At 39.1% G+C, this 25535-nt stretch overlaps 1 protein-coding gene across 2 annotated transcripts in view; it reads left to right on the top strand.

Moving 5' to 3' along the window:
• The window catches only part of LOC150083367 (solute carrier family 12 member 2-like), a 451471-nt gene that overhangs the window by 53728 nt on the left and 372208 nt on the right, over positions 1–25535 (top strand). For both annotated transcript variants that reach the window (XM_090377993.1, XM_090377992.1), the window contains exon 6: positions 24560–24679. In XM_090377993.1, the coding sequence (XP_090234119.1) occupies positions 24560–24679 (120 nt within the window). The remainder of the gene's footprint in view (positions 1–24559; positions 24680–25535) is intronic.

Below are 25535 nucleotides of genomic sequence, written 5' to 3'. Positions count from 1 at the left end.
AGGGATAATCACCTCCTTTTCCATACTAGCAAAATTCCTGTATATCACTGACAACACCCAATGACCTGCTCTGGCAACCTGTCTGTGCTGCTCAGAAAACTTCATATCTGACTGAACGATTACTCCCAGGTCTTTTTCATTTTCTAACACCCTAAGTGTAGTACCACACAGTTGGTATGTTTCTCTGGGGTTACTTCTACCCATATGCAGTACTTTGCATTTGTCAATGTTAAACTTCAGTTGCCACTTCTCAGCCCATCTGTCCAACTTTTCTAGATCATGTTGCAGTAGCACACTGCCATTGCTGTTATTAACAACCCTGCCAACCTTAGTATCATCTGCAAACTTCGATACTAAGCCTGATATACCTTCATCAATATCATTGATAAATATACAAAACAACAGTGGGCCCAACACCAAACCCTGCGGGACTCCACTAATAACATTAGTCCACGAAGAGCAGTGTCCATTGATTACCACTCTCTGTCTTCACCACCCTTTTATCCATTGTAGCAACTTGCCCTTAATACAAGACTGCTCCAATTTGTACATTAGTCTCCCAAGCATAACAGTATCAAAAGCTTTCCTGAAATCCAAGTATATGATATTAAAATTATTTTTTGCATCCAGTTCCTTTGCGACCACATCATAGTATCCAATCAAAATTGTCAGACAAGACTTTCTCTTAACAAACCCATGCTGTGTCTGAATTATCACTGCAGTCTTCTCTAGATGATCCTGCAATGCTTCTTAGCCAGTGGCTGCATTATTTTCCCCAGAACAGAAGTTAAACTAACAGGTCTGTAATTATTTGTGTCACCCTTTGATCCCCCTTTGTGAATTGGGGATACATTTGCACATCTCCAGTCCATGGGGACTTCCCCTGAGTCCAAGGATGCTCTCTAATTATGGCTAAGGTTTTGCTTACTTCTTTTGCAGCCTCCTTTAATATAACTAGATAGATCCTATCCACCCCAGGTGCCTTTCTTATTTAACTTCAACAATTTCTCCTCCATTTTTGCTCTCAGTTATTACAAATTCATTAAGCTCTCTGTTAGAGTTTAATATGCTTCTGTACTCCACTTCCCTACAGAATTCCTCATGTGTGAATGTAGATGCAAAATACTCATTCAGTTTGTTAGCTATCCGAGGAGAATCACGAACAGTCGAACCATCAATATCAAGTGGACCAATCTCATTCATCCTCTTCCTTCTAGAGTTTATATAAGTAAAGCAGTCTTGCTGTTTTTCTTAGCATCCTTTGCCAAAGATATCTCATAATCTGCCTTCGCTTGCCTAACATCCTTTGTGACTTGATTACAGACTAACTTATATCTACCATAGGCTTCTGCATCACCTGATAATTTATATGCATCCCACGCATTTTCTTCACTGCTGCAAGTCTCATTAGTTCATCTGACATCCATTTAGGCATAAACTTTGAACAGTATTTCTTAATCGGTATGAAAAGCCTAGTAGTTTCCACGATTAATTCCTTGAATGTTTCCCATTTAGAATTTGATGTTGGTAACATCGTCAGTAGTCCCACTGTATAAATTTTAAAAACTGCCTGAGACCACTGCAGTCACCTTTACGAAAGCAAAAACCCTTCCCTTTACCCCTGTTGGTAGTAATATTTTTAAGTAAATCCCACATCTGTGATCACTGCCACCCAATGGTTCCTTCATCTGCAAATTCTTAATGCATGAATAATTACTGCTGATAACGAGATCAAGAGTATTGCTCTCTCTGTTTGCCTCTCGAACGTGACACTGCAGAATTGGATTTATTTATCATCCAATAAATCCACAAAAGTCTCTTATGAGTGGTCAATTTACAAGTTCCAGTCAATATTGTGTCAGAGTATTCTTATTGTAGTGTTATTCCCTGTCTACTTGGCTGCAGGGCCCCTAGTGGGACTCTACATTGCCTGCCACCACTGCTGGGAGGTGAGCCAGGCTGCCCATTATACTCTGGCTGGCCTCTGCCAGTGTAAGCTTCCTGACAGAAACCAAAAAATAAAAATGGAATAATAAAATAAAAAAAAAGAAAAAGTTTGTAAGGAATGAGTAAGGAAATAATAAAGGAAGGGGGGTCAGAATGTAGTTAAATAAGAGCAGGCCACGGCAAAGAGGGCCTGTTAGAGATGTAAACAGGGAGGAGTGGGGAGGGGGACTCACTCCAGGGGGGGAGAAAGTCATGGGAGACAGATGCTCCCATGGAAGTGCCATATGAAGCCCACATGGCAGGTATCAATCCTGATCCCAGAAGGGTTCGCATGGCAGCATATAAATCCCACGACGGAGAGTTCATCATCAGCAGATCCTACTCAGGAGAGATGGCCCGAGTTTCATTGTGCCAAGGTTTGCACTTAAGTGTCCAGGTCAGCAAGGAGAAGAGAAGAGAATGGGAACACATTGAGTAATGACTTAAAGAAGCAGGCTGAAACATTATAGGTGACTGGGAGCTGGTTGTTGGATGGTTTGAGTTGATGCCAGGGTAAGGCATCTTTGCTTGAAGAGAGAAGCTGTGAAAGTATGTTTTGGAATTGATTAGTGCACTAACAGGTTGTATAGTAGTCAGGTTAAGATCTGTGAGTAGTCATTGCCGTAGGTCAAGGTAGATGGTGCAAGAAAAGATCCCAGTCTTCAGTTTCTCCATAGAAACATTGATCATATTCAGAAAGACCCAGATCACACAGCATTTTCTTGATGTAGCCATGTCCATTTAAGAGATATGAGGTCTCTAGGTTTGATGTAAACAATTGAAGGCACTTCCTATCAATGAACCAAGGGAAGAAAGTTCCTAGTAATATGATCCTTGTCCCCAGTTGACCAACAAGTCTGCCAGATGGAGACAAGTTCAGCCCAAATGCGCTTTCTCTCTGCTTTATTTTCGATGTCAGCCTATGTTTGTATACCAAAGAAGGAGGCAACTTGATTCTTGCGAACACAGTAAATTAAACCCTGTAACATGGCATGAAGATCCAAGGGAAGATTACCAGTGAGTATTTGGAGAGTTGCAGTAGTGGTTGTTCTGCAAGCGTGGGTCATAAGGAGTAGGATAATTCTCTGTGTCTGTTTGAGATGCACTTGGATGAATCACTTCTTGGTCCAGTGGAATGAAGATGGTGGGGTACATGAGCTGAAGGGATCTACCCTTCAACCCCCAGTCTCTCCTAGTGATACGTGAGAGCATGGCGGTAACCTGCCTTGTCTTGTCTCTAATTGCCTTCATATGAGAGATAAAAGCTCCCCAAAAGGTATCTCCACTTTGACCTAGTGGTGGGGGCTTGTGTGGCCAAATGATCCTGTGAGCTAAAACGGCAATAGTCTTACTACCAGCAAGGCCTCCCATGCCGGACAGGTTGCAGGTGATGACTCAGACTGAGAGAGAGACACCCTGGTCCTCCAGGTTGGGGGTTGGGCATGGGGCTAACAACCCCACCCCACAAAACAAACATAACAGTACGAAACCTCAAGGAAATAGCTGGACTGTCTCAAATGGAATTCGACCCAAGCATGCCAAAAGGATTAAAGAGATTTTTGTAGCTACATGGAACGTCTGAAGTTTGTGCCAAGCAGGAAATTGGAGAAAGAATAGAAGAGATATAACATAAGTGTAGCAGCGCTACAAGAGATAAAATCGGGAAACTTAGAAATTATAGACCTCCGAGACTACCCCCTAATAAATAGTGGAAGCAGAGACAACATTCTAGGGACGGGCTTTATGATTAAGAAGGACTCTAAAGCACAAATGATGAATTACAATGTAATTAATGAAAGAATATATATGCTAAGGCTTAGAGGGGTCTTTTTTAACACATTCATGTACATGCTCTGAAAGAAGATGCAGAGGATGAAGCAAAGGATGCCTTTTACGAAGCACTGGAGAGAACATTATATGAGGCTCCAAGATGAACATTAGATGATATTAAACTCATTCGTAGAGATTTCAATGCCAAAATAGGGAGAGAGGAAGTGCACATACCAACTATAGGAAGAAACAGCTTACATGAAACAAGTAATGAAAATGAGGAAAGGCTAATAGACTTTGCAAGAGGGAAAGGCTTGAGCATTATTAGCACAAATTTTCCACATAAGAATATCCACAAAGAAACTTGGATATCACCTGATGGTGTCACATGTAATCAAATAGGTCACATCCTCATTAATACCCATCATGCTACGGATGTAATGGAAATTAGGAGTTACAGGGGGGCAGATTGTGATTCAGACCATTTTATGGTTCGTGCCATCTGCAAAATAGGTTCTCAAAGGTATATAGAGGGAAAGGAGGGATAACAAAGAAAAGATATCAACAAGGTAAGCTGAAAGAAGATGAAGATACTAGAGAAAGATTTAGAATGAAAGTTGAGAAACAACTGGAGAAACACCAACAACAGGATGGTGAGCCCATCAGTAAAAAATGGGAAGATATTAAGGAAGCGCTGAGTGTAGCAGCAGAAGAGGCACTTGGATTGGAACAAAAAAGAGTGAGAAATGACTGGTTCAATCAGGACTGTGAGAAGATCCTGGAAGAACAAAACCAAGCCAAGCAGAAAATGTTACAGAGAGGAACTAGAAAGAATATTGAGGATTACAGGGTTAAAAGAGCTGAAACAAAATCAGTATGTAGACAAAAGAAAAGAGAATGGGAAAAGAAAAGAATAGAAAAAATGCAAGAAGAATACGACAGAGGGCAGATCAGGAAATTCTATAAAGAAATAGGAAATGTAAAAAAAGGTTACCAGCCCTGTTTTAACCTGTATAAGAATAAGAAAGGAGAAATAATGGGGGGAGTAGTGGAAATCACAGAAGTTTGCGAAGGAGCATTTTAATTCCTTACTTAATAAAAAACAGGCATGCCCAGAAGAAATTGTAGAAGAGAAACAGATAACGTTGAAGGTATCTTCGACCCAACAATAGAAGAGGTATGGGATGCAGTCCAAAAGGCTAAAAATAACAAATCACCTGTAGAAGATAACATCCCAGCAGAACTCATAAAGGCAGGTGGCGAGAAACTGATCCAAAAATTACATCAGCTTATATCGGACATATGGGAAAGAGAAGAATTGCCAGATGACTGGAAGACAGCAGTAATCATTCCAATCCAGAAGAAGGGAGATAAACTAATGTCTGGAAACTACAGAAGGGTTGCCCTACTTAGTACAACATATAAGATTTTATCCTTCATCCTGACTAGGAGAATAGAAAGTCTAGCAGAAGGAATAGTTGGTGAATATCAAAGTGGGTTCCGTGCAGGGAGGTCGACTGTTGATCATATTTCCACCTTCAGACAGATCTTGGAGAAGTGCTATGAATATAATGTAGATCTGCACCACCTCTTTATTGATTTCAGCATGGCATATGATAGTGTGGATAGAGCAGAGCTGATGGAAATGATGGGAAGCCTGGGCATACCAAAAAAGCTTGTAGGTCTGACGAAAATCATGCTGGAAGGAAGCAAGTGCAAGGTTAAGGTGCAAGGGAATCTCTCTGAGTCCTTCAAAATGAGGAGAGGGCTGAGATAGGAGGACCATTTTTCACCGGTCCTTTTTAACTTGGTGTTGGAGAGGGTTATGAGGAAAGTATCAGTCACCTCCAATGGGATAATATATAACAGACTATACCAGCACTTAGCCTATGCAAATAATGTAGTGATGGCTTCCAGAAACCAACATATACCAAGGACTGCTTTTGAAGAGTTTGAGAAAGAAGCAGAAAGGGTTGGGTTGAAGGTAAATGAAAATAAAACAAAGTTTATGTTTTTTTTTTTTTTATGTAAACCCCAAACACGAGAGGTATTAGAACCTATAGTACTTAGTACCATGCTTGGGTTGGAAGATGAAAGAAGATATTTGTTGACATTGGACTTGAACTTCTGTAGATTGTAATTTTCAGGAAATACGTATGAAGGAAGGTTGTTCAAGAAAACGGCAGTTGAATGAATAAATGAGGAAGATGAAAAGTTGGTTCTGTGGGTTTGAAGTTGGACAGTAAATGGATGTTGGCTGGTGGCAGCACGTGTTCGGACTGTTTTGAAAGCGAGAGCAGGAATTATAGAAGCCAATTCAGAAGAACAGTGCCCATGGAAGTATCTGTAGAAGAGGCATGCAGCAGAAACAGTACGTCTATGAGAAAGCGAGTGGAGAGACTCTGTTAGAGATGAATCATTAATTAACCTAACTGCCCCCTTCTGAATGGAATCAAGAAGCCTGAGAGAGGTTTTGGGGGCACCACCCCAGATGTGGGAACAATATTCCATGGCAGGGCGGATTTGCGATTTATACAAGGGTGAGCAGCTGTTTGGAAGAAAAGTAACGCCAAGAGCGAAAGAGAAAACCAAGTTTTTTAGATGCAGAGGAAGCAATATTTGTAATGTGCTTGTGCCAAGAGAGATTAGAAGTCAGGGTAATCCCCAAAAGAGATATATCATTTTGCCTAGAAATCGGAGTGTCACTAAAGATAAGCATAGAAGCAGAAGAATCCTTTTTGCGAGATATAAGACAAGACTGAGTTTTAGAAGGGTTGAAATCAACTAAGTTGTCTTTGCCCCACTTTAGAATTACCTGAAGATCGGCATTTAAGGAATTGGTAGCAGATTTTCGAGAAGTTTAAGCTGATTGAGCAGGACAAAGTTTCTCAAAATGGAAAGTGGAATGCAATGTGCGATCATCGGCAAAACTATGGATAGGATTTCCAGTCAATGGAAGAAGGTCATTAATATACAAGAGGAAAAGAGTGGGGGAAGAACTGAACCTTGGGGGACACCGGCATTAGTGGAGAAGTTAGAAGACAGAGAGCCATCTACCATCACCCTCAGTGAGCGATCAGAGAGAAAACTGGATAACCAATTACTAAAAACAGTTGGCAAACCATAAGATGGAAGCTTGTTTAGAAGACCTTTATGCCAAACACGATCAAAAGCCTTTGAGATGTCAAGAGCAACTACTTGTGTTTCACCGAACCTTTCCATTGAATTAGTCCATAAATGTGTAACATAAGCCAGAATATCACCAGTAGATCGACACTGACGAAATCCATACTGGCAATCGTTGATCAGACGGAAGGTTTCTAGGTAGTTTAAGAGTTGGCGGTTAATTGATTTCTCCATTACTTTAGAGAGTAGAAGTAATTGCAATGGGACGATAATTGGATGGGAGGGATTTGTCACCCTTTTTAGGAACTGGCTGTATATGAGCAAATTTCCAAGCAGAAGGAAAAACACCTTTGCAATAAGAAAGTGAAAAAAGGCGGCAAAGAATAGTAGTAAGTTCAGGAGCACAGGTTTTGAGAACAAGTGGAGAAATACCATCAGGACCTTGAGCTTTCTTAGCATGAAGATTCATCAAAATCCTTCTGATATCCTTTTGACGGAAGACCACAGGAGGCATTGAATGGAGCGTGTTGGGAATGGTGGGATTTTTTTTACCAAGATCATTAATACATGAGCTGGAAGAAAAATGGGATGCTAGCAGGTCAGCTTTATCCTTGGCTGAAGTGACAACAGAACCATCTGGTTTGGACAGAGGTGGGAGCAGAGATGGGCAAAAGTTGTGGCCAATAGCTTTGGCAAGAGACCAGAATGCTCGGCTACCATTAGGGCAAGAAGCAAGTTTTCTACTCTTAGCCTGTTCAAACTCTAGTTTGGACTGATTAATAACTGCTTTATAATTGTTGCAAGCTTTGGTGTACGCAGAAAATGAAACTGAAGAATTAGAAATAAGCCAATTACGATATGCAACATTCTTCTCTTGAACAGCCTTAGCACATTTATTGGAAAACCAAGGTTTAGATAAAGGACGAGATTTTAAAGTGGAGTGTGGGATAAAGGATTCAATTCCTGCAAGAATAATTTCACTGACACGATCTGAGCAAACGAAAGTTTACAAGTAGGAAAGAGAGACAAAGTACCCAACAGATCTGGCAAACAGTGAAACATAGTTTCAATAGAACAGAATCCTTCAAATATCTGGGAGCTATGATTCAAAATCAAGGAAAGATATCAAGGAAAATCTTTGGCCCTATAAAAGTTGGGGAAGAGTGGAAAATAAGGACAAACGAAGAGCTGAAGGAACTGTATGGAGAACCCGATATAGTGGGAGTGATAAAGAGCTCAAGACTTAGGTGGGCAGGCCACGTGATGCAAATGGAGGAAAACAGATGGCCAAGAAAAGCAATGGAAGGGTCATCGGGAGGAAGAAGAATGAGAGGAAGACCGAAAGGAGGTGGGTGGATGACATAGAGAATGACCTACGACAGCTTAGGGTGAGACGATGGAGAACAATGGCCAGGGAAAGAGACAGCTGGAGAAAAATCATTGAGGAGGCCAGGGTTCTTCAAGGACCATAGCTTGGTGTCATCAAGGGTGACACCAAGAAATTTCACCGAACAGTGGTTGGTGAACGACTGCTCACCACTCCTTATAGATGGAGGACAACGGATGCATGTGTGAACTGCAGATAGCCAGGATTTTTTGTCAGCGGACACATTTTTTGTTGATACAAAAAATGTGTCAACAGCGTATTCAAAAAAAAAAGGTGCCAATTGCCTAATGTTAATGGGACGAAGCATAGGTTTTTCACTGTGCGGTTACATGTTTTTAGGCTCCTAGTTCATTGAATAGTTTAAAGGATTATGCTCAACATCTTGTCAAGTTTTTGGTATCCAGCGAATCAGTTTCTGGTGTGCTTTTTCCTGAGGCAAGTTGTACTCACTAAATGATCAGTAAACAACTTTATTCTCAATTTAAAAACTTGAAAACATATCTTATTTTGTTCAGCCAAGCATTATGCCAGCAGTTTGCTATCCAGCACAAGGTCATGTTGACCAGCATTCTAGAGACCACCACTTCCCCTTAATCAGGTTAACCGGCAGGTGGTCTGTATACGTTGTCTCACTGCAGTGGAGAATGAATACCTGCTGGGGCACTTAAAGAAGGGAAATCGTGCTAATTCTAAATATAACTGAACACAAACACGTCCTCATACACTAGGAAGTGCTTTTATTGCCAAGCAGTCGAACACTTTAAAAATAAGGAACTTCAAAAACTAAATAGAATTTGCAATAATTTTTCTAATAAATAAGAAAAAATAAAAAAATTGCAGAAGCATTCTTCCCCAACTGTAGCGCTACTTTAAACATTTGTTCTTTGCCAAGTTCTCCCTCTTTTTAATAATCATTATGCCTGGTCGCACAAGCCAACAAACTTGTGATTGCTGTGGAAAAAATATTAGTTTTTTTGATCTGTAGTGGCCCCTGCAAAAGAAACCTGGGGGAGTGCTGTTCTGGAAGATCTATGATTCCAAAGATTAGTTCCACGGCTCGAGCTAGATACTATTGCAGCCAGTGCAAAAGCAGCATCTCAAGTGCTGGGAAAAACAACGCAGAAAGAGACAGCACAACAACTGACCAAATCTCTCCCACTCCTGCGGATTTATCTGTCGAGGAGCTATGATTAGGCGAAACCTACTGCCCAGAAAAGGGAAAGAGAAGTAGTTGTGAACCCAAGGATTCACAACAATTGACTCTCTCGCACCTGGACGTGACTGAAGAGACCAGCAAAGAGGTGAACAAAGATGCAAATAAAGACACAAACAAAGTGCCAGAATCAGCTGCAAACCCGAACGAACCCCACTCTACCTCCTCTAACTGGAACCCCAGATGACCAAATTATGGCTATCAGAGGGACACTTGAGGAGTATATGGGAAAATCAAACAAAATTACTGCTGCTATCCGCACTGACCTCATTACCATATTCAGTAAGATGGAGACGGTGATTTTAAACCTCTACGTCGAATACAAAAAACTGCAAGCAAAATGGGAGTGTTTTCATGGACTTCGCTGGGTCCCTTCATCCCCATTGAACATGCACTCACTACCAGACTCTATCATGCCATTGTTTGGGATCAAGTTTTATCCTACATGGCGACTGTGTATCCAGATGGCACTGGGCTCTTTTAACAAGACAACACCCCATGTCGCAAGTCCTGAATTGTGCAGGAATGGTTCAAGGATCACATTCAGGCATTTCATATGCTCTCCTGGTTGTCAATTTACCCTGTCATCAATACCATTGAACATTTGTGAGATGCAGTGGAATGCAGCATTTGACAGTCTGTGCCAGTACCTCGCTCTGTTGCCAAACTCTGGGATGTTCTGTCCAGCTGCTCCAGGATATCTGAGGATAACTTCTGTGGTCTCATGGAGTCAGTGCCATGCTGGGTGCTAGTGGTTATCATGGTATATCATGTCCATTTATGTATTAATTGTCTAGAAATATTCAAATAGATGCTGGCATATCGTATCTGAGTTTCCAAGTAATTGTAGGCACAGTTTATAATAGATCACAGTCAGAAAATAGTTATTAAAATTGGAAGAATAGCTTGCACCTCTTAGCTTCAGTTGTCTGAATTAAAGCAGAAATTGAATAAATTCACTGGATTTCTGATCAAGAAGTTGATGAATGTGTATGAGGCAATACACGAACAGATATTACTGCATCAAAAAAGTAGCAATGAGGTTTTTTTAGTGTTTTTTTTTAGTTTTTTCATGATTTTTATCAGGTTTTTTTTTTTTTTTACAATTCTGATATGATTTTTGATAATAATTTCATTATGTTATTGAGCAATGAAGGTAACATAAAAAAAATTAATATTTAAACTAATATATGCACAAAGTATTAATCTTTACAAAACTCTAAAAAAATTCCTCAAAAAACACACCCACACTATGTTGGAACCAGGTGCCAGCCGCCACTGGCACCTGGTTCCAACATAGCCCATGCATGTTTGGAAAACTCACTGCTTCAAGTTCACATATGTTTCAAGAACTAACTGTTACAGGCAGGGTTGGACCAAAGAGAAAAGGTCCATAGAGAAATTAGAACTTTAGGGCCCCATATATACTTAAAGATGTGGTTTAATATAGGTTCATATGGGTGCTGGCAGGATATTTTGCAAGGTGGTGCACTTGCACTACCTTGCCCCATGCTGCTGGCACCCACATTCATATGGTTAAAAAATGAAATAGAACAATTACTTATATTTCTATTATTATAACTCAAACTAACAAATACAATTTTTATGAAAGCAAAAAAAGAAACGTAAATTCTAAGTGTATAAAAGAATAAATAATTCTTTTTTTATTAATAAATAAACCAGACACAAAACAAAATTGGCACTTTTCTGATTAAACATAATTATAGTATCAGTAATTTTTAATATCATGTGCTTTGAGAAGCAAGAGTGTCAATAATTTTATTAAGCTCTATAGCTCTATTGAATGTATAATATAAGGTATGTTCGTGTCAGACAGCACCTGGGATTTCTCCCATCTCCATGTGTGTTTGCTGTATCGAGGACAGTACACTGTCAAGCCAGAGACTTGAAAGTGTGTAGGCCACGTCTGTGCAGTGTGATGTGTCTGGCTTATTGGCCGCCAGGCCCCTAGTGGGGCCCGACGTTGCCCATACTTTTCCACGTGGAGGCTAGCCAGGTGTGTCCAGAATCTAGAAAACGCAAACCAGGTCCTCGACGATCTCTCAACTTGGGCCGCACTTAATAAGTTGCATATCAACCCAACAAAAACTAAAATGATGCTATTCAAGAATAGACTGGATCTCAGGCGCCCACCGCAGGTAAAGATGTTTAATGCTCAACTGTCAATCGTCACCGAAACCAAGGTACTTGGGGTGATTATTGACCACAAACTCAGCTTTCTCCCAAATCTTGTTAATCTAAGAAACAAAGTGAAGAGATTCTCAGGAACCATCATACGCATCTCTAAAAATGATTGGGGACTCTCCAAAAGGTCCCTGCGGTTGTATTACAATGCAGTATTTTTACAAATTGTGACCTATGCAGCCGGAGCCTTGTTCCATCGAGTAACTCTTGTAAAGATGCGAGACAAGCTTGGAACCATCCAGAGGTCAATGTTAATGGCAATCTGCCGAGTGTGTAGAACGGTCTCCACTCCTGCCATTCATTGTGCTTCCGAATTACGAGAAATATCCCAACAAGGATCCTTGACATTGAGGTTAATCTGGATGCTGACCCCAAGGCTGAGATGACCCGTTGCTACAACGAGCTCTTCAACATTTGGCAAACTCGATGGCATAACTCAACATTGGGCATTGTCACAAGAAGGTTCCTACCTGATGTAACCTACACTGCTACTAAATCTGTACAGTCTTGGTTTACCCCTTCACTAGAAACGTCATACCTAATTACCGGACACGGATCCATTAATGAAAAATTACACCATCTGGGTCTCCACCCAACAGATCTCTGCAATTTTGGAGCCAAAGAGAACTGGTGGCATGTACTGTTTGAGTGCATTACGTATGCTGATCTGAGACACAACCTTGTCAGCTGTACACAGATCTCTGGCGAGCATTTAGAGCTCTTCCTACAGAACCCTAGCAACCTCCCTGCACTGCAAACCTACTCAGCTGAAGTCTGTAAGCACAGACGAAGGATTAACAGGCCCCCAGTGGAAAACATCGATAACCCAGCAGTGAACTGAAACCGATCATTTTCCCTTCCCCCTTGTCCTGCTACACGGGCTGTGGAGCTTGTTTCTGCGGCCTGTGTGCAGGACGGAAAACACCATCTCTCTCTCTCTCCCCCTTTTTTTTTATCTATTTATTTATTTATTTATTATTATTTTTTTTTATTATTATTTTTTTTCTTTCTTTTTTTTTCTTTTCTCTTCGCATTCTACAATCAGTCACATGGTTTTTTTTTTTTTGGTTTTTTTTGCCTCTCTTTTCTTTTGCGTTCTTAAGGGTTTTTTTTTTTATATATATTATTTTTGTTTTGTTGTTTCGCGTTCTACAGTAATATCACATTTTTATTTTATTATATTTTATTATTTTTTTTATTTTATTTTTTTTCCCCTCTCTCCTTATTGCATTCTTCAGGGTTGCTGTCATACTGTTGTTTTTTTTTTATTTTTATTATTATTATTTTTTATTTTTTTTCTTTGCACCACGGGAAAATCTAAATATATATATATTTTTTTTTTCTTTTTTTTTTTTTTTTTTTTCTCTCTCCTCTGGAGTGGGCCCCTAGAGGAATCTGCCCACCTTTTGGCAACATCAGGTGGATCAGAGTCTCGTATTGAGACAGCACGTGTTTAGCTGGGACTGGCCCACCTTCCCGTGGTGTGGACGAGTACCCAGAATCATCTGTCCAGGTGACTGATACTTCTGGGTAGCCAAGTGGCCAGAACATAATAACAGAACACACACACAATACACGCCAACCTACGTCACACACATATGGCCCATTTGTAGTGATACTGTTCTTCACAGAGATACGAGGTGGAGTTGAACTAACGTTCTAGGAGCTGCCCCTTACAAAAACACATGTCCACACATGTGTCCAGAATCATGACAAGTTGCTCTGGCAGGTCCTGCCACCTAGTTTCCTGGGATTTCAGTGGCTAGGACCTTAAAAAAAAAAAAATAATAATAAATAAATAAAATAAAATAAAAAATTCCATGCGTTTGACGTTAATTCTTAATGAGATTGCTGTTAGGAAATTGCTGGTTGGGGTTGAATGCTAGAGAGATGTGTTAAAAGGCCTAATAGGTCGGGCAAAATTTTGTTGTTATTAAATTTAGAAGTATGGGCTATACGCTAAATGAAAGATAATAGTGGGAGGGAGGGGAGGCTGAAGACTAGGGGGTAGAAATAGAAGTAAGGGGGTTGATAGAGGAGATGATCCCTGCTAGGCAGTGTGGCATGCCCATGCCACACCAGAGGGAAGTTTGATTATGATATTGAGCAATGAAGGTAAAATTAAAAAAATGATAATAATAAAGCTATTATAGAAAAATATGCTCTGTTTTCTCCCTCCTGCCAGGGATAGGGAATTAAAGATGAATAGGGTTAGGGTATCCCATTCAGATCGCCATATAGCATTTGGCAGTGGAGCTGCTGGTGGTCCTAGTCTGTTCCCAGCAGAGATCGGACAAGAGTGTGATCGTTCATGGGATGGTTCCCATCCGTTCTGCAGTCTTTACAGTCAAAAGGTCCGGGTTTGCTTGTTGGCATTTGTGGGGTCTTCCTTGTGTCATTTCCCATCCATGTGATATTTGCGTCACTATTGTTTATAGAGTCATTTCTCATTGATTCAGCTTTATCTGTTGAATGTAGTTTTTTTTTTTTTTTTTTGGTTGTTGGCGCATCGGCTTCTGTGGCCATAATGCACCTCCCAAAGTTTTTGCATTTACTCTAATCTAAGCCCGAGGCATGATTTGAACCCACGACCTTTGGGTTGCCAAGCAGGCACTTTTTACCCACTCGGCTAGCCCGGTGAGCTTGAATGTAGTGCATGCTGCTCTATATGCATTATCATTAGAGCCTGTAAAATACATCCCCCCACCCCTTGCATTATAGCCATAGTAGCTTATGCACCATTAAACTCCCATAACAACAACTTCCCCCTCCCCCCCATGTTGGTGCATAAATGCGATTTTATTATTTTTAATATTGAAAATACAAATTCACGTACTACTTGTACGTGCAGATATGCATATTGTATTGTCTAACGTTAAATATACAATGAATGAAACCTTTGTGTGAATTATCCCCATTAGTGTTAAGATACGATTCAGTTTTTTTTATTTTTTTATTTCTAAATTTTGATAATTTTCACTGAAGTGAATCAATTCGTTCCACAGTTCTGTATAGTCAACATTGATATTTTGCAATATAAAAATTAATATCTCTTTATTATTGCTGTTTATTAATACATTTATACAGTACTATATAGATTTCTTGGATCGGCAAAAAAAAAAAATTCTCATAAATTTTTTTATTTGTTTCACATCTGAACTCAATGCTTGTTACTGCATTATTAATTAAAGTTTTGCAAATTTCTCATAATATAAGGTAGTCTAAGGATCTAATATAAGGTAGATTAAAGATGAATAGGGACTATTTATCTTTAATCTTTCCATTGCTTTAATGCTTTCCCAGTGCTTATGTCACACCAAACTGACTCAACACTGCACTGTCCGCTCATGTAAAATGGATGCACTTCCTTAGATTTTATGTGTTTCTTAACCTTTCTATCCTTTCTGCATGCATTGTATACCCCAAATTTCAATTCTGCATTCATTATATCTGTGTGACACCACGTCTCTGATATCCAAACAATATCTGCCTTTGATGTCCTTGACCATCAGCTGAAATTCATCAAATTTATTTACTATATTCCTAGCATTGGTGTACATGGAAGTATACCTGCACCTGTTCTTACTCTTGGTTACCCTAACACAGCCCATGTATTTACTTGTTCCATGATGACTGCCAGCAGCCCTTGAAATCCTGAGCACCTTGCTTTCCAGGCTAATGCTCATTCCAATAGAAGCAGTGCAAGAATTGCTTTCAACTCTCTCTATGGGTACTGTTAATCTATTCGAGATATACACTATCAAGTTACACTATACCATAATGATCAAAATGTTAAATTAGTTATATCCTTAGCTAAATATCTTGCATACTATCTGCTTTGCATATTAAAAATTCCAGCCTTTTTTTACTTTTTCTGCTGTATGATTTTGTATTTCCTTACAAATATTAGCCTTATTTTATTAATAGTATTTTTACTCAGAAAGGTTACCAATTTACCTCTGCCTCTACTTTCAGGTTGTTAGACTTTCTTATTTGAGATTTTTTCTAGATAACTAACATTTAAGTAACTAATTGTATTCAGCTATAAGTAAAAATTAACTCTAAAATTTTTCCTCTATTCCTTATTTCAGTGTCATTTAGAAGATTCTTTAGAAGAGTCTTCATTCTTTCCTCTATAACAGTGGTTCCCAAATTACTGAGATCTACAGACCCCTTTCAAAAATAAAAAAAAAAAAAAGTTTACGGACCCCTTCGAAAATCAAAAAAAGTTTGCAGACCCCTATATGAGCCAAAACATTATAACCAGCGAGTCGTTATACAAATCAAAGCAACTGCATGTGAACTATGGCACGTGTGGAAGTCAGGACATGGTATAAAAAACAACTGATACTGAGCTCCGTTTTAATCAGTGTTACTCTTGTTCTTCAGATGGAAAAGGCAGCACACTTAAGCGAGTTTGACAAAGGCCAAATTGCAATGGCCAGACAACTGGGTCAGAGCATATCTGAAATGGCACAGCTGGTGGGGTGCTCATGGTCAGCCGTGGTTAGTACCTACTGAAAGTGGTCCGATTAGGGGAAAACCCACGAACCACCGGCGAGATGTTAGACCACCACTGCTCGTTGATGCTCGAGGTGAGGGAAGGTTCTCCTGGATGGTACATGTGGCGCAACTCACTGGTAATTGAAATGCTGATGACGGGAGTAATGTGTCACAACACACAGTACATCAAACCCTGCTGAAAATGGAGCTGTGTAGCCGCAGGCTTCTCCAAGTGCCCATGCTAACCACGGTTCACTGGTGACAGCACCTACAATAGGCACGCGAGCATTGAAACTGGACCTTAAATGATTGGAAGAAGGTCGTCTGGTCCGATGAATCACATTTCCTGTTGCACCATATGGACGGCTGGGTATGTGTGCATCATTTACCTGGGGAAGTGATGGCGCCTGGATGCACTGTGGGACAAAAACAAGCTGGTGGCGGCAGTGTCATGCTTTGGGCAATGTTCTGCTGGGATACCCTGGATCCAGTCATCCGTGTACCGGGCACTCTGATGTCTACCACCTATATCATTGTTGACCAGGTACACCCTTTCGTGGTAACGGTCTTCCCCTCTGGTGGTGCCGTCTTTCAGCAGGATAATGCGCCATGCCACACCACCCAGATTGTTCGAGACTGGTTCGCGGAACATGAGGAACACTTACAGGTATTGCCCTGGCCTCCAAATTCCCCAGACATCAATCCCATCGAGCATCTGTGGTTTGTGTTGTAACAGCAACTCCGATCTGCGGCATCTCAGCCACTGACCTTATAGGAGTTAAATGATCTGCTGGTTACGTGTTGGTACCGGATACCACAAGGCACATTTAGTGATCTTGTAGCATCCATGCCTCACCGGGTTCGAGCTGTTTTGGCTGCACGTGGAAGACCAACATCATATTAGGTAGGTGTTCATAATGTTTTGGCTCATCGGTGTATATATATATATGTGCAAATGTTTCTCTGTGTGTGTATATATATGTATGAACATTGGGTTTTCTGAATTTTTCCATAAATATATAATAATAACTTTATTTATCATCAAATTGCTATACATAGAATGAATAATTTGACCAGTTCCAGAGGGTCCATTTTGCAGACCCCTAGAATTGGTATACAGAACCCAGTTTGGGAAACATTGCTCTATAACTTATTCCTTGTTTTGCAATAAAGTAAATTATAACTATCAGTCTTAATAGTATTACTCTATTTTTCCTTTCTTCATCTCATTTTAGGTCTTCTAAATCTTTATTAATGAAATCTATATTATGATATTTTTTGGCTCAAAAATAGCAGTTTTATGTCCATTAGAATTGTCATGATCCTTTATTGTAAATTACTTTAAAGTTATCAAAACCAGTCGCAAAATTCATATCATGGGAATGGTTATACACCATTGTTTAAATCAACAGAATACGATAACCATTGTCTTGATATTTCATCATTATTGGGCACGTATCAAAATTACAATTTAATTTCATTCATTAAAAGGAAATTTTTTATTTTTAAAATTTCTTTGATTCAGTTGCACAGGGTAATATGATAAAAACATAAATTTTTCAGCTAGTGATGAATTAGCATTTGGTGCAATAAGCTTATTTAACACCACATAATAAGTGTCACTGGTTTCACTATTAATTTCACTTTTGTTGTTCTTTTTTAAAATTTCATATTCTTCATTTTCTCTAAATTAACCCCAGGGGCTCACATCTAGTGAGTATGGGCTTGGCACACCCAGGATCCTGAGCTGGATATCATCATTCTTCTCTTTCTTGGTGATTCCCTTCTACTTCTCTCCCAGGGTCAGGGTGACTCAGAATTTTTTTTTACTGGCGTAGCATAAGCCTCAAGCTTCCTTGTACATTTTTGGTTAATAATAAATGATCTTCAACAATTTCATCTTTATACTGTTTTTCATCATATGCTTTTTTGGCTTTCCTCTGAATCCTTTCTTATATTATTATTTTTTGGTATTTTCTTTGTATTCATTACATTCTTTTTTTATTTAAATTATAATATATCTAAATTACCACTCTTATACCACGTGGAGTTTTAATATATTTTATTTAGGTGTTTCCTAAACTAATATACACTGAGTAAAATTTCAGGTACCTTGAAGATACCCATCATCAGACCTTGCTGTTGGGAGACCAAAATAACTAATTGTAAAATATAAGTTATTTTTGTCTCCCAACAGCAAGGTCTGATGATGGGTATCGGCAAGATACCTGAAATGTTACTCAGTATATATTAGTTAAGGTAACACCTAAATAAAATATATTAAAACTCCACGTGGTATAAAAGTGGTAATTTAGATATATTATAATTTAAATGGATAGAAACCACGTAATGTCCTTCCCTAACCATATTCTTTCTTATGTTCTATTACACTAATAAAGTTTTCTTATGGTTCATTATTTTGGTCTTGAATATCTGTGTTATTGTATTAAGGGGCTTAGAGGGGAACAGGCATTCTGTTCCCCTCTAAGCCCCTATGTTCCCCTTATGTTATCAGACACTCAGTCTAAAACACTGATGGATCCAATATATATCTATTTTAGAAGATTTAGGAGACGTCCAGTTGGCCTGCCTCCCTAAAATCCACTCATGCACACCTTCTCGATGGTAAGCCTTGTTACGTCACTTAGGTGGTAATGAATGTGTAGAGTGATTCTCTTCAAGACGCCTGGTCAACGTGAAGAGGAAATGACCAAACCCTCCAGCACATGACAGCATGACGAAACAAATGGCCCATAGTCCCCAGCGGCTTTCACTCCCTCTCTTAAAGCAGTGAGAGGATCAGAGTGGAAGCAGAGGGTGCTAAGAATCTCTGGGTACGACCAGGCTGCCATGCACGGAAACTGAACTTGGCCTGTTACAACGTAAGATCGCTCATCATTGAAGACAGAATATTAGAGCTGGAAAAGGAATTAGAAAATATGAATTGGAATATCATCGGTTTCGCTGAAAGAAGAAGAAGAAATGAATCACTTATAAGTTTATCAAGTGGAAATCTGCTGTACACCAATGGAAACAGTGAAAGGAGTGAAGGTGGAGTTGGCTTTCTGGTCCATAAAGATATAAAAAACAACATTTTGGAATTCAAAAGTACATCACCAAGGGTGTCAAGACTATTATTCAGGATTTCTAAGAGATACAAGCTAAAGGTTAGGTTATAATGATATATGCACCAACATCAAGCCATGATGATGAATCATTGAAGAAATGTACACAGAAATTGAGAGTCTTCTAGACGAGCAGAAAACCCACTACACTATCATTATGGGGGACTTCAATGCTAAGGTTGGAAAGAGACAGAACAGTGGGCGCCTGCGTAGCCAGTGGGCAGGAGCAGCAGTGCGTAGCGCACGCTTCTTGATTAGAAGGAAATGACCACCGCATATCCCCGGAGCAATATGGCCTTAGTTGCTAATGCTCCTAAAAAAACAAAATAATAACATAATAACAACAACAAAACAGTGCAGAAAGGGGGAACTATAGGAAATTTTGGAATTGGTGAAAGAAATGAAAGAGGTGAAAGACTTGTGGAATTTGCAGAATCTTGAGGATTGTCAGTAATTAACACTTTTTTCAAGAAAAGGGTGAACAGAAAAGTGGACATGGAAGAGCCTAAATGGATTAACAACTAATGAAATCGACTTCATCTTCACTAACAGAAGATATATCGTGAATAATGTTACCCTCCTGAACAAGGTAAATGTTGGAAGTGATCACAGAATGGTAAGATGCACACTTGATATAGATGTAAGAAAAGAAAGGAAAAAACTAACTCGAGTAAATAATACAAAGGTCTCTGAGATAACAGAAGAGGAGAAAAAGCAGTATGCACTGCTTTTTCTCCTCTTCTGTCTTCCGGTCCAGACTGATCAGGACCAAGATATCGATGAGGAATATTACAACTTTCTGAAAGTGATAAAGCCGAAGAAACCTCTATAGGTAAAAAGAAATACAAAGAAGAAAAAATTAGTCAAGAAACACTTATCATGATGAACCGAAGGCGACAAATGAAGAGCATGATAAACACTGACAGGAAAAAAGTGAGTATACTGAGTTATGCAAAGCCATTAGAAAGAGAATCAGAGAGGACATAAGAAGATTTAACACAAGAAAAGTAGAACAAGGCATTAAGGAAACAAAGGACTTAAATCAGGCAGCCATGAGCAGTAATACAGAAAGACAAATGATACTGAAAGTTAAGAATAATTGGTGTACTTATAAATAGCAGAGAAGGCATAATTCAAATAGCAGAAGACTACTATAGAGAATTATACAAGCAGCAAGGGAATGATGCCAGCAGTGGGGAAGATGGATTGCAAATTAGTAACACATATGACATACCTGATATCCTTCCTGATGAGGTAGAACATGCACTGAAGAAAATGAAGAATCAGTAAGTCCCAGGGGAAGATGAAGTTACTGTAGAGTTGTTAAAATTGGGAGGAAGAGACATAACACAAAAACTGGCAAGACTCTTCACAAAATGCTCCACGATAGAGTGACCTATGCATCACTCTATTGTGGAGGTGGTACGAAAATTGCACTATCCCCGTTTGAAAGCACCAAGAGTGTATTGGGAATACACCATTTCCGGAATAACATGTCATCATGGGCAGAGAAAGGTGGTGGATGAACGTGGCTGTCAATGTCTGTCTCGCAGTGTGTCAGCCAACTGGAGAACGACAGTGGCACAAATCATCGCTGACATCAATGAGGGAGGTGCCAGAAATGTCTCCATCAAGACTACCAGGCGATCATTAGCCGCAATAGTTATGGGAGCCACTGACCCACCAGAGTCCTATTACTAACACCACGACACAGGACTCTTCCCCTCATCTGGGTGAAAAAACATCGGCACTGGACCTTGGATGATTGAAGACAGGTCTCCCAGTCCGATGAGTCCTGTTTCCAATTATTTCAAGCGGACAGGAGGATGGGTATCTTTCAGAAACTGCACGAAGCTATGCAGCCGTCATGTCAATAAGGAACTGTAGGCAGGTGGATGGTCGGTAATGGTCTGGGGCATGTTCAAATGGCACACGTTGGACCTCTGGTATGTTTAGATGCATCTCTAAACAATCCAGGTTACATCCCCATCCTTGCAGACTATCTGTATCCCTTCATGGTCATTGTGCACCCACGGGGCAATGGACTCTTCCAGCAGGACAATGCACTTTCCCACAGAGCTGTGGTGACTAGAATATGGTTCGAAGGGCATTCCACAGATTTTACCACCATGCAATGGCCACTGGGCATGAACCCTGTGGAGCATCTTTGGGATGCTGTGGAAAGGTCCGTTCGAGCTTTGAATCCTCCACCCAGGAATGCAACAGAATTATGGACAGCAGTGCAGCAAGCATGGATGGAAATATCTGTGGAATACTTTTGTGAACTAGTAGACTCAATCCTTCGCCACGTGACTGCCCTTATCTGGGCAAAAGCTGGGCCTACTCATTACTAGGTAGGTATCCCATGATTTCTGTCCATTCAGTGTATAACATTCTTATCTTGAACAGCTTTATCACATTTATTGGAAAACCAAGGTTTAGATAAATAATGAGATTAAGGTGGAGTGTGGAATAAAGGATTTCAACCCTGAAGAATAATTTCACTGACATGATCTGAGCAAATGGTGATCTCAGAAGATTTGAGACAGTAATCTGACCAAGAAAAAAAAAGAAAAGAAATCTCGCAGATCATCCCATTTTGCATTCTTGTAATGCCAAACAATATGAGATGAGAATGGCTACAAGAGAAAGGCTCAATTGGAGAATAGACCATCACCGAGTTATGATCTGAGGTGCCTAGAGAACCATTCACTTTGACTGTGTACTTAGAATGGTTGTTTGTGAGAAAAACATCATGTGTTGGTTGCATGATTAGAATTGGCTGGTGTTCTGGTAGGTAAATGAAAAATCTGTGTGAGGTCATTAGTTACTGCAAAAGCCTCAGCATTTCTACCAGCTGAGTCTGTGTGACTAGAAAATGGAAGCCAGCTAGAGTTGTGAACATTAAAATCACCAAGGAAAATTACCTCACTCTTAGGAAAGTTGGACTGGAGAAAGTCAAGTTTTGAAGAAAGGAAGTCAAAGAGTTCCAAGTGATTAGTGGAGTTGGGAGAACGATAGAGGCAACAGGTGAATTTGACGGAATAGGGTAGATAGATTTTAAACCAGAGAAGGCCGAAAAGAGGAGATTACAGATTACTAAGTCTCTGACAGGGAATATCGGAATGGACATATGCACAGGTACCACCTTTCAAATGAAAGGAATCATACAGCGAATAATTCGGACAACTCAGATGAGCAGTGGTTGAATCAACTGATAACTGGGATTCTGTCAGAAAAAGTACATGGGGTTTGGCCGACTGTAAATGGAAATGGACATCATTAAGATTAGAACTGAGACCACATATATTTGTGAAATGAATGAGGAAGTGTTTGGGAGGTTTAAATCTTTTTACAAATAAGTTTATTCTATTAATTTGTCAATTCAAGATGTATTCAATAATAAGAAAAGGTGGGGAAGACATGATGTATGAAATAATGAAATTTTTGGAAATGCCATATACAAGGCAAGAATATACCCAGCTTCTTGTTATAATGTGGCTTCAACAATGCCCCCTGCATGCAGACTACTTGGACTCCCTCCAGTCATTATCTTGCAGAATAGAGGCAGCGAGATTATACACTAGCTGATCCAGATGCCTCCTATAGAGTTACCAATAGGTTCGTCCAGTAGACTATCTAGCAGCTGGCCTGTGAACACAGAGCTGTTCCCTTGAAATATAAGGAAGATTGGATCTTGCCATGATGTCTATCATAATCTCAAAAGACATCAATCATACTGCACAATGGAATAGATGGGAGTGTTGCCAGAGCTTTTCTCTAGAGACTAAATATGGGTTCCACTACTTCAAGCCTCCACTAAGCAAAGTGGTGGTATTGCACTGGTTGATGAGAGTTATCGACCACCTAACATTGCAGTGTAACACAGAGGGGGTGGCATTCCTCTGTGTGGGAGCCACACCTCGAACCCTACTTACGTTGGTTCGCACCTGGGTGGATACCTCCATTATGCTAGGTGCCATATTTCATGACTTGCACATGGGGGTTATACCTAGGGTTACTAACAATCCCTGGTGCACTATGGCCATAGTTGCCGATGTGCCTAATAAATCCCTAAACCAACAACAACAGTCCCACCATTGTGAAGGTGCAAGCAGGGGATTTGGCTGTCACAGACTGACTGAACTTTGCTGAAATTAGGTCCACTTGACTTGAGTGTCACCCAAATATCAGTTCCATCAGCATTTTAGACTCCCGGGTAGCAAACCCAGCTTGGCATACTTCTGAGAATGTCTGTGACATCCTCAAGGATGTTGTAGAGTACAGTGCAGTATAATTTTGTTTCGTAAAAGTAGTGTTTCTGCCACACTGTTTTATTTATTTTCTTGTTAATGCCGGATCTGGACAGCGTAAACTTTTGTGAGTCCAAGGGCATAAAAATATTTGAGACTACAAGGAATAATAATTTAAATATTTATTCAATATTACTAAACATTGTATATATAATCGTTCTGCTGGCTCCTATTGCAGACGTCCTTTTTCTGATATTCATTGTGTGGCACAGCATATCATTATTACAACTGGAAATATTTAGGAAAGAAATAAAGTTAAAATGAGTGAATTTAGTATAAACTCTGAAATTCAACAACTTTTTGAATAAAACCTTATCAACACTGTAATGCCTTATCTATCATAGCACAACATAAGAGTGCTGCACTTTGTTTTTACTGGGATGTAATGCACTGTACTGTATATAGAAAATAAAACATAATATGTGCATTAAAGAAATAATGTATCAGTCATTCTCTAACAAAAATACAAAAAATAATTTTTGGCACATATTCTCCCATTATATCATTATAAGAGTATATGGAAATATTTCCCCCAATTTACAAATTACTTATCAAGAACTTAACTAATTTATATATCTGATTGACTTTGTGGCCTCCTCCAGGTAAATTTATGATTCATACTTATTGACTGTCAGTAAAGGTTATTATCATTATTACTACTACTGCTGCTACTGCTATTTATACAACTCACACAAATGTAACAATGAAAAATCTTATATGTACTATTATATGCATGAGACATATAACAGTTTACCAGTAATCTTTATTAATTTTGTCAAAGAATTTTGCTGAAGCTAATAATTGCACAATAATTAATTTGCTAATTTACTGACTCTGATAGTAATTTTATTTGTTTTGAATATTTTTGTACCATGCAATATATCCTTTGAAATAAAGTATCATTATATATAATAAATTATGTTTTTACCAGGTATTTAATGTGGGAATTGTTGAATATCCAAGTGGCATTAATGATGTACGTGTCTCAGGTGTGATTTTATTAATACTGATGATGTGCATAACAGGAGTAGGAATGGCATTTGAGAATAAGGTAAGGCAAATTTTATGGTAAATGTTTATCTGAACCATTTATATAAACTATACATGATTATGCTGCCCATCACTGAAATTGTTCCACCTGAAAGGTGGACATGCTTTAATTTCAAAATAAGTGGAGTGACAGATACCAGTGTAGATAAGAAATTATTTGTGTATCAATTGAGCAGTAATTACTAAGGGGAATGCATGAAAGCATAAGAAATATAGTGTTTTCTCCTTGTAGTTATTTAATTGTAAGTGTTTGGAGAAATATTTTCCAGTTTACTAACTACCAGCTCATATTTTTATGTTTGTTGTTATCAGCAATTGGTTTATTTTTTAATAGTTTATTTTTCTAAAATTATTTGAAGCCTGTATGGCAACACTCTTGTTAAAACTATACACAGTTTTAAATAAGTGTTTGGTGAAACTCAACCTGAGTAGTTGAGAAACTAAAAGAATCCTTCCGCAACATTTATTTAATGTGAGAAGAATTTAGTTTATAAGAGAAAGGTTGTTCCTGCAGAATTTTAGGGAATAACAGATCTCAAGGTTTGATAAATTTCAAGGGGCAATTGGATGGTGACTTTTTTGGTGACAGGAAAAGTACATATGAGCAATTGGGAATTTTTTTTGCTTTTGGCAAATGGAGAAAAAAGTCTACTTTCTTGCATTATTTGGTAATTCTGATAATACTTAATCCCCAGGGTTTTGCAAATTTATAGGGCAAAGAGTGAAAGAGATAGCTATACATAATAATAATATATTTAGTCTGTTGTTTAAAATGCCAAATACTGTTAATTAGTTTAATGCTTGTATTAATTCTTTTTGAAACTACCTTTGAGTAAAGGTAGTAAAAATAAAAAAAG

The sequence above is a fragment of the Mastigoproctus giganteus genome, chromosome 7, assembly GCF_048544385.1.
Source record: "Mastigoproctus giganteus isolate SK-2022 chromosome 7, ASM4854438v1, whole genome shotgun sequence".
Classification (NCBI taxonomy): Eukaryota; Metazoa; Arthropoda; class Arachnida; order Uropygi; family Thelyphonidae; genus Mastigoproctus; species Mastigoproctus giganteus.
The sequence above is the reverse complement of the archived record's forward strand: the minus strand, read 5'-3'. Positions and strand labels throughout refer to the sequence as shown.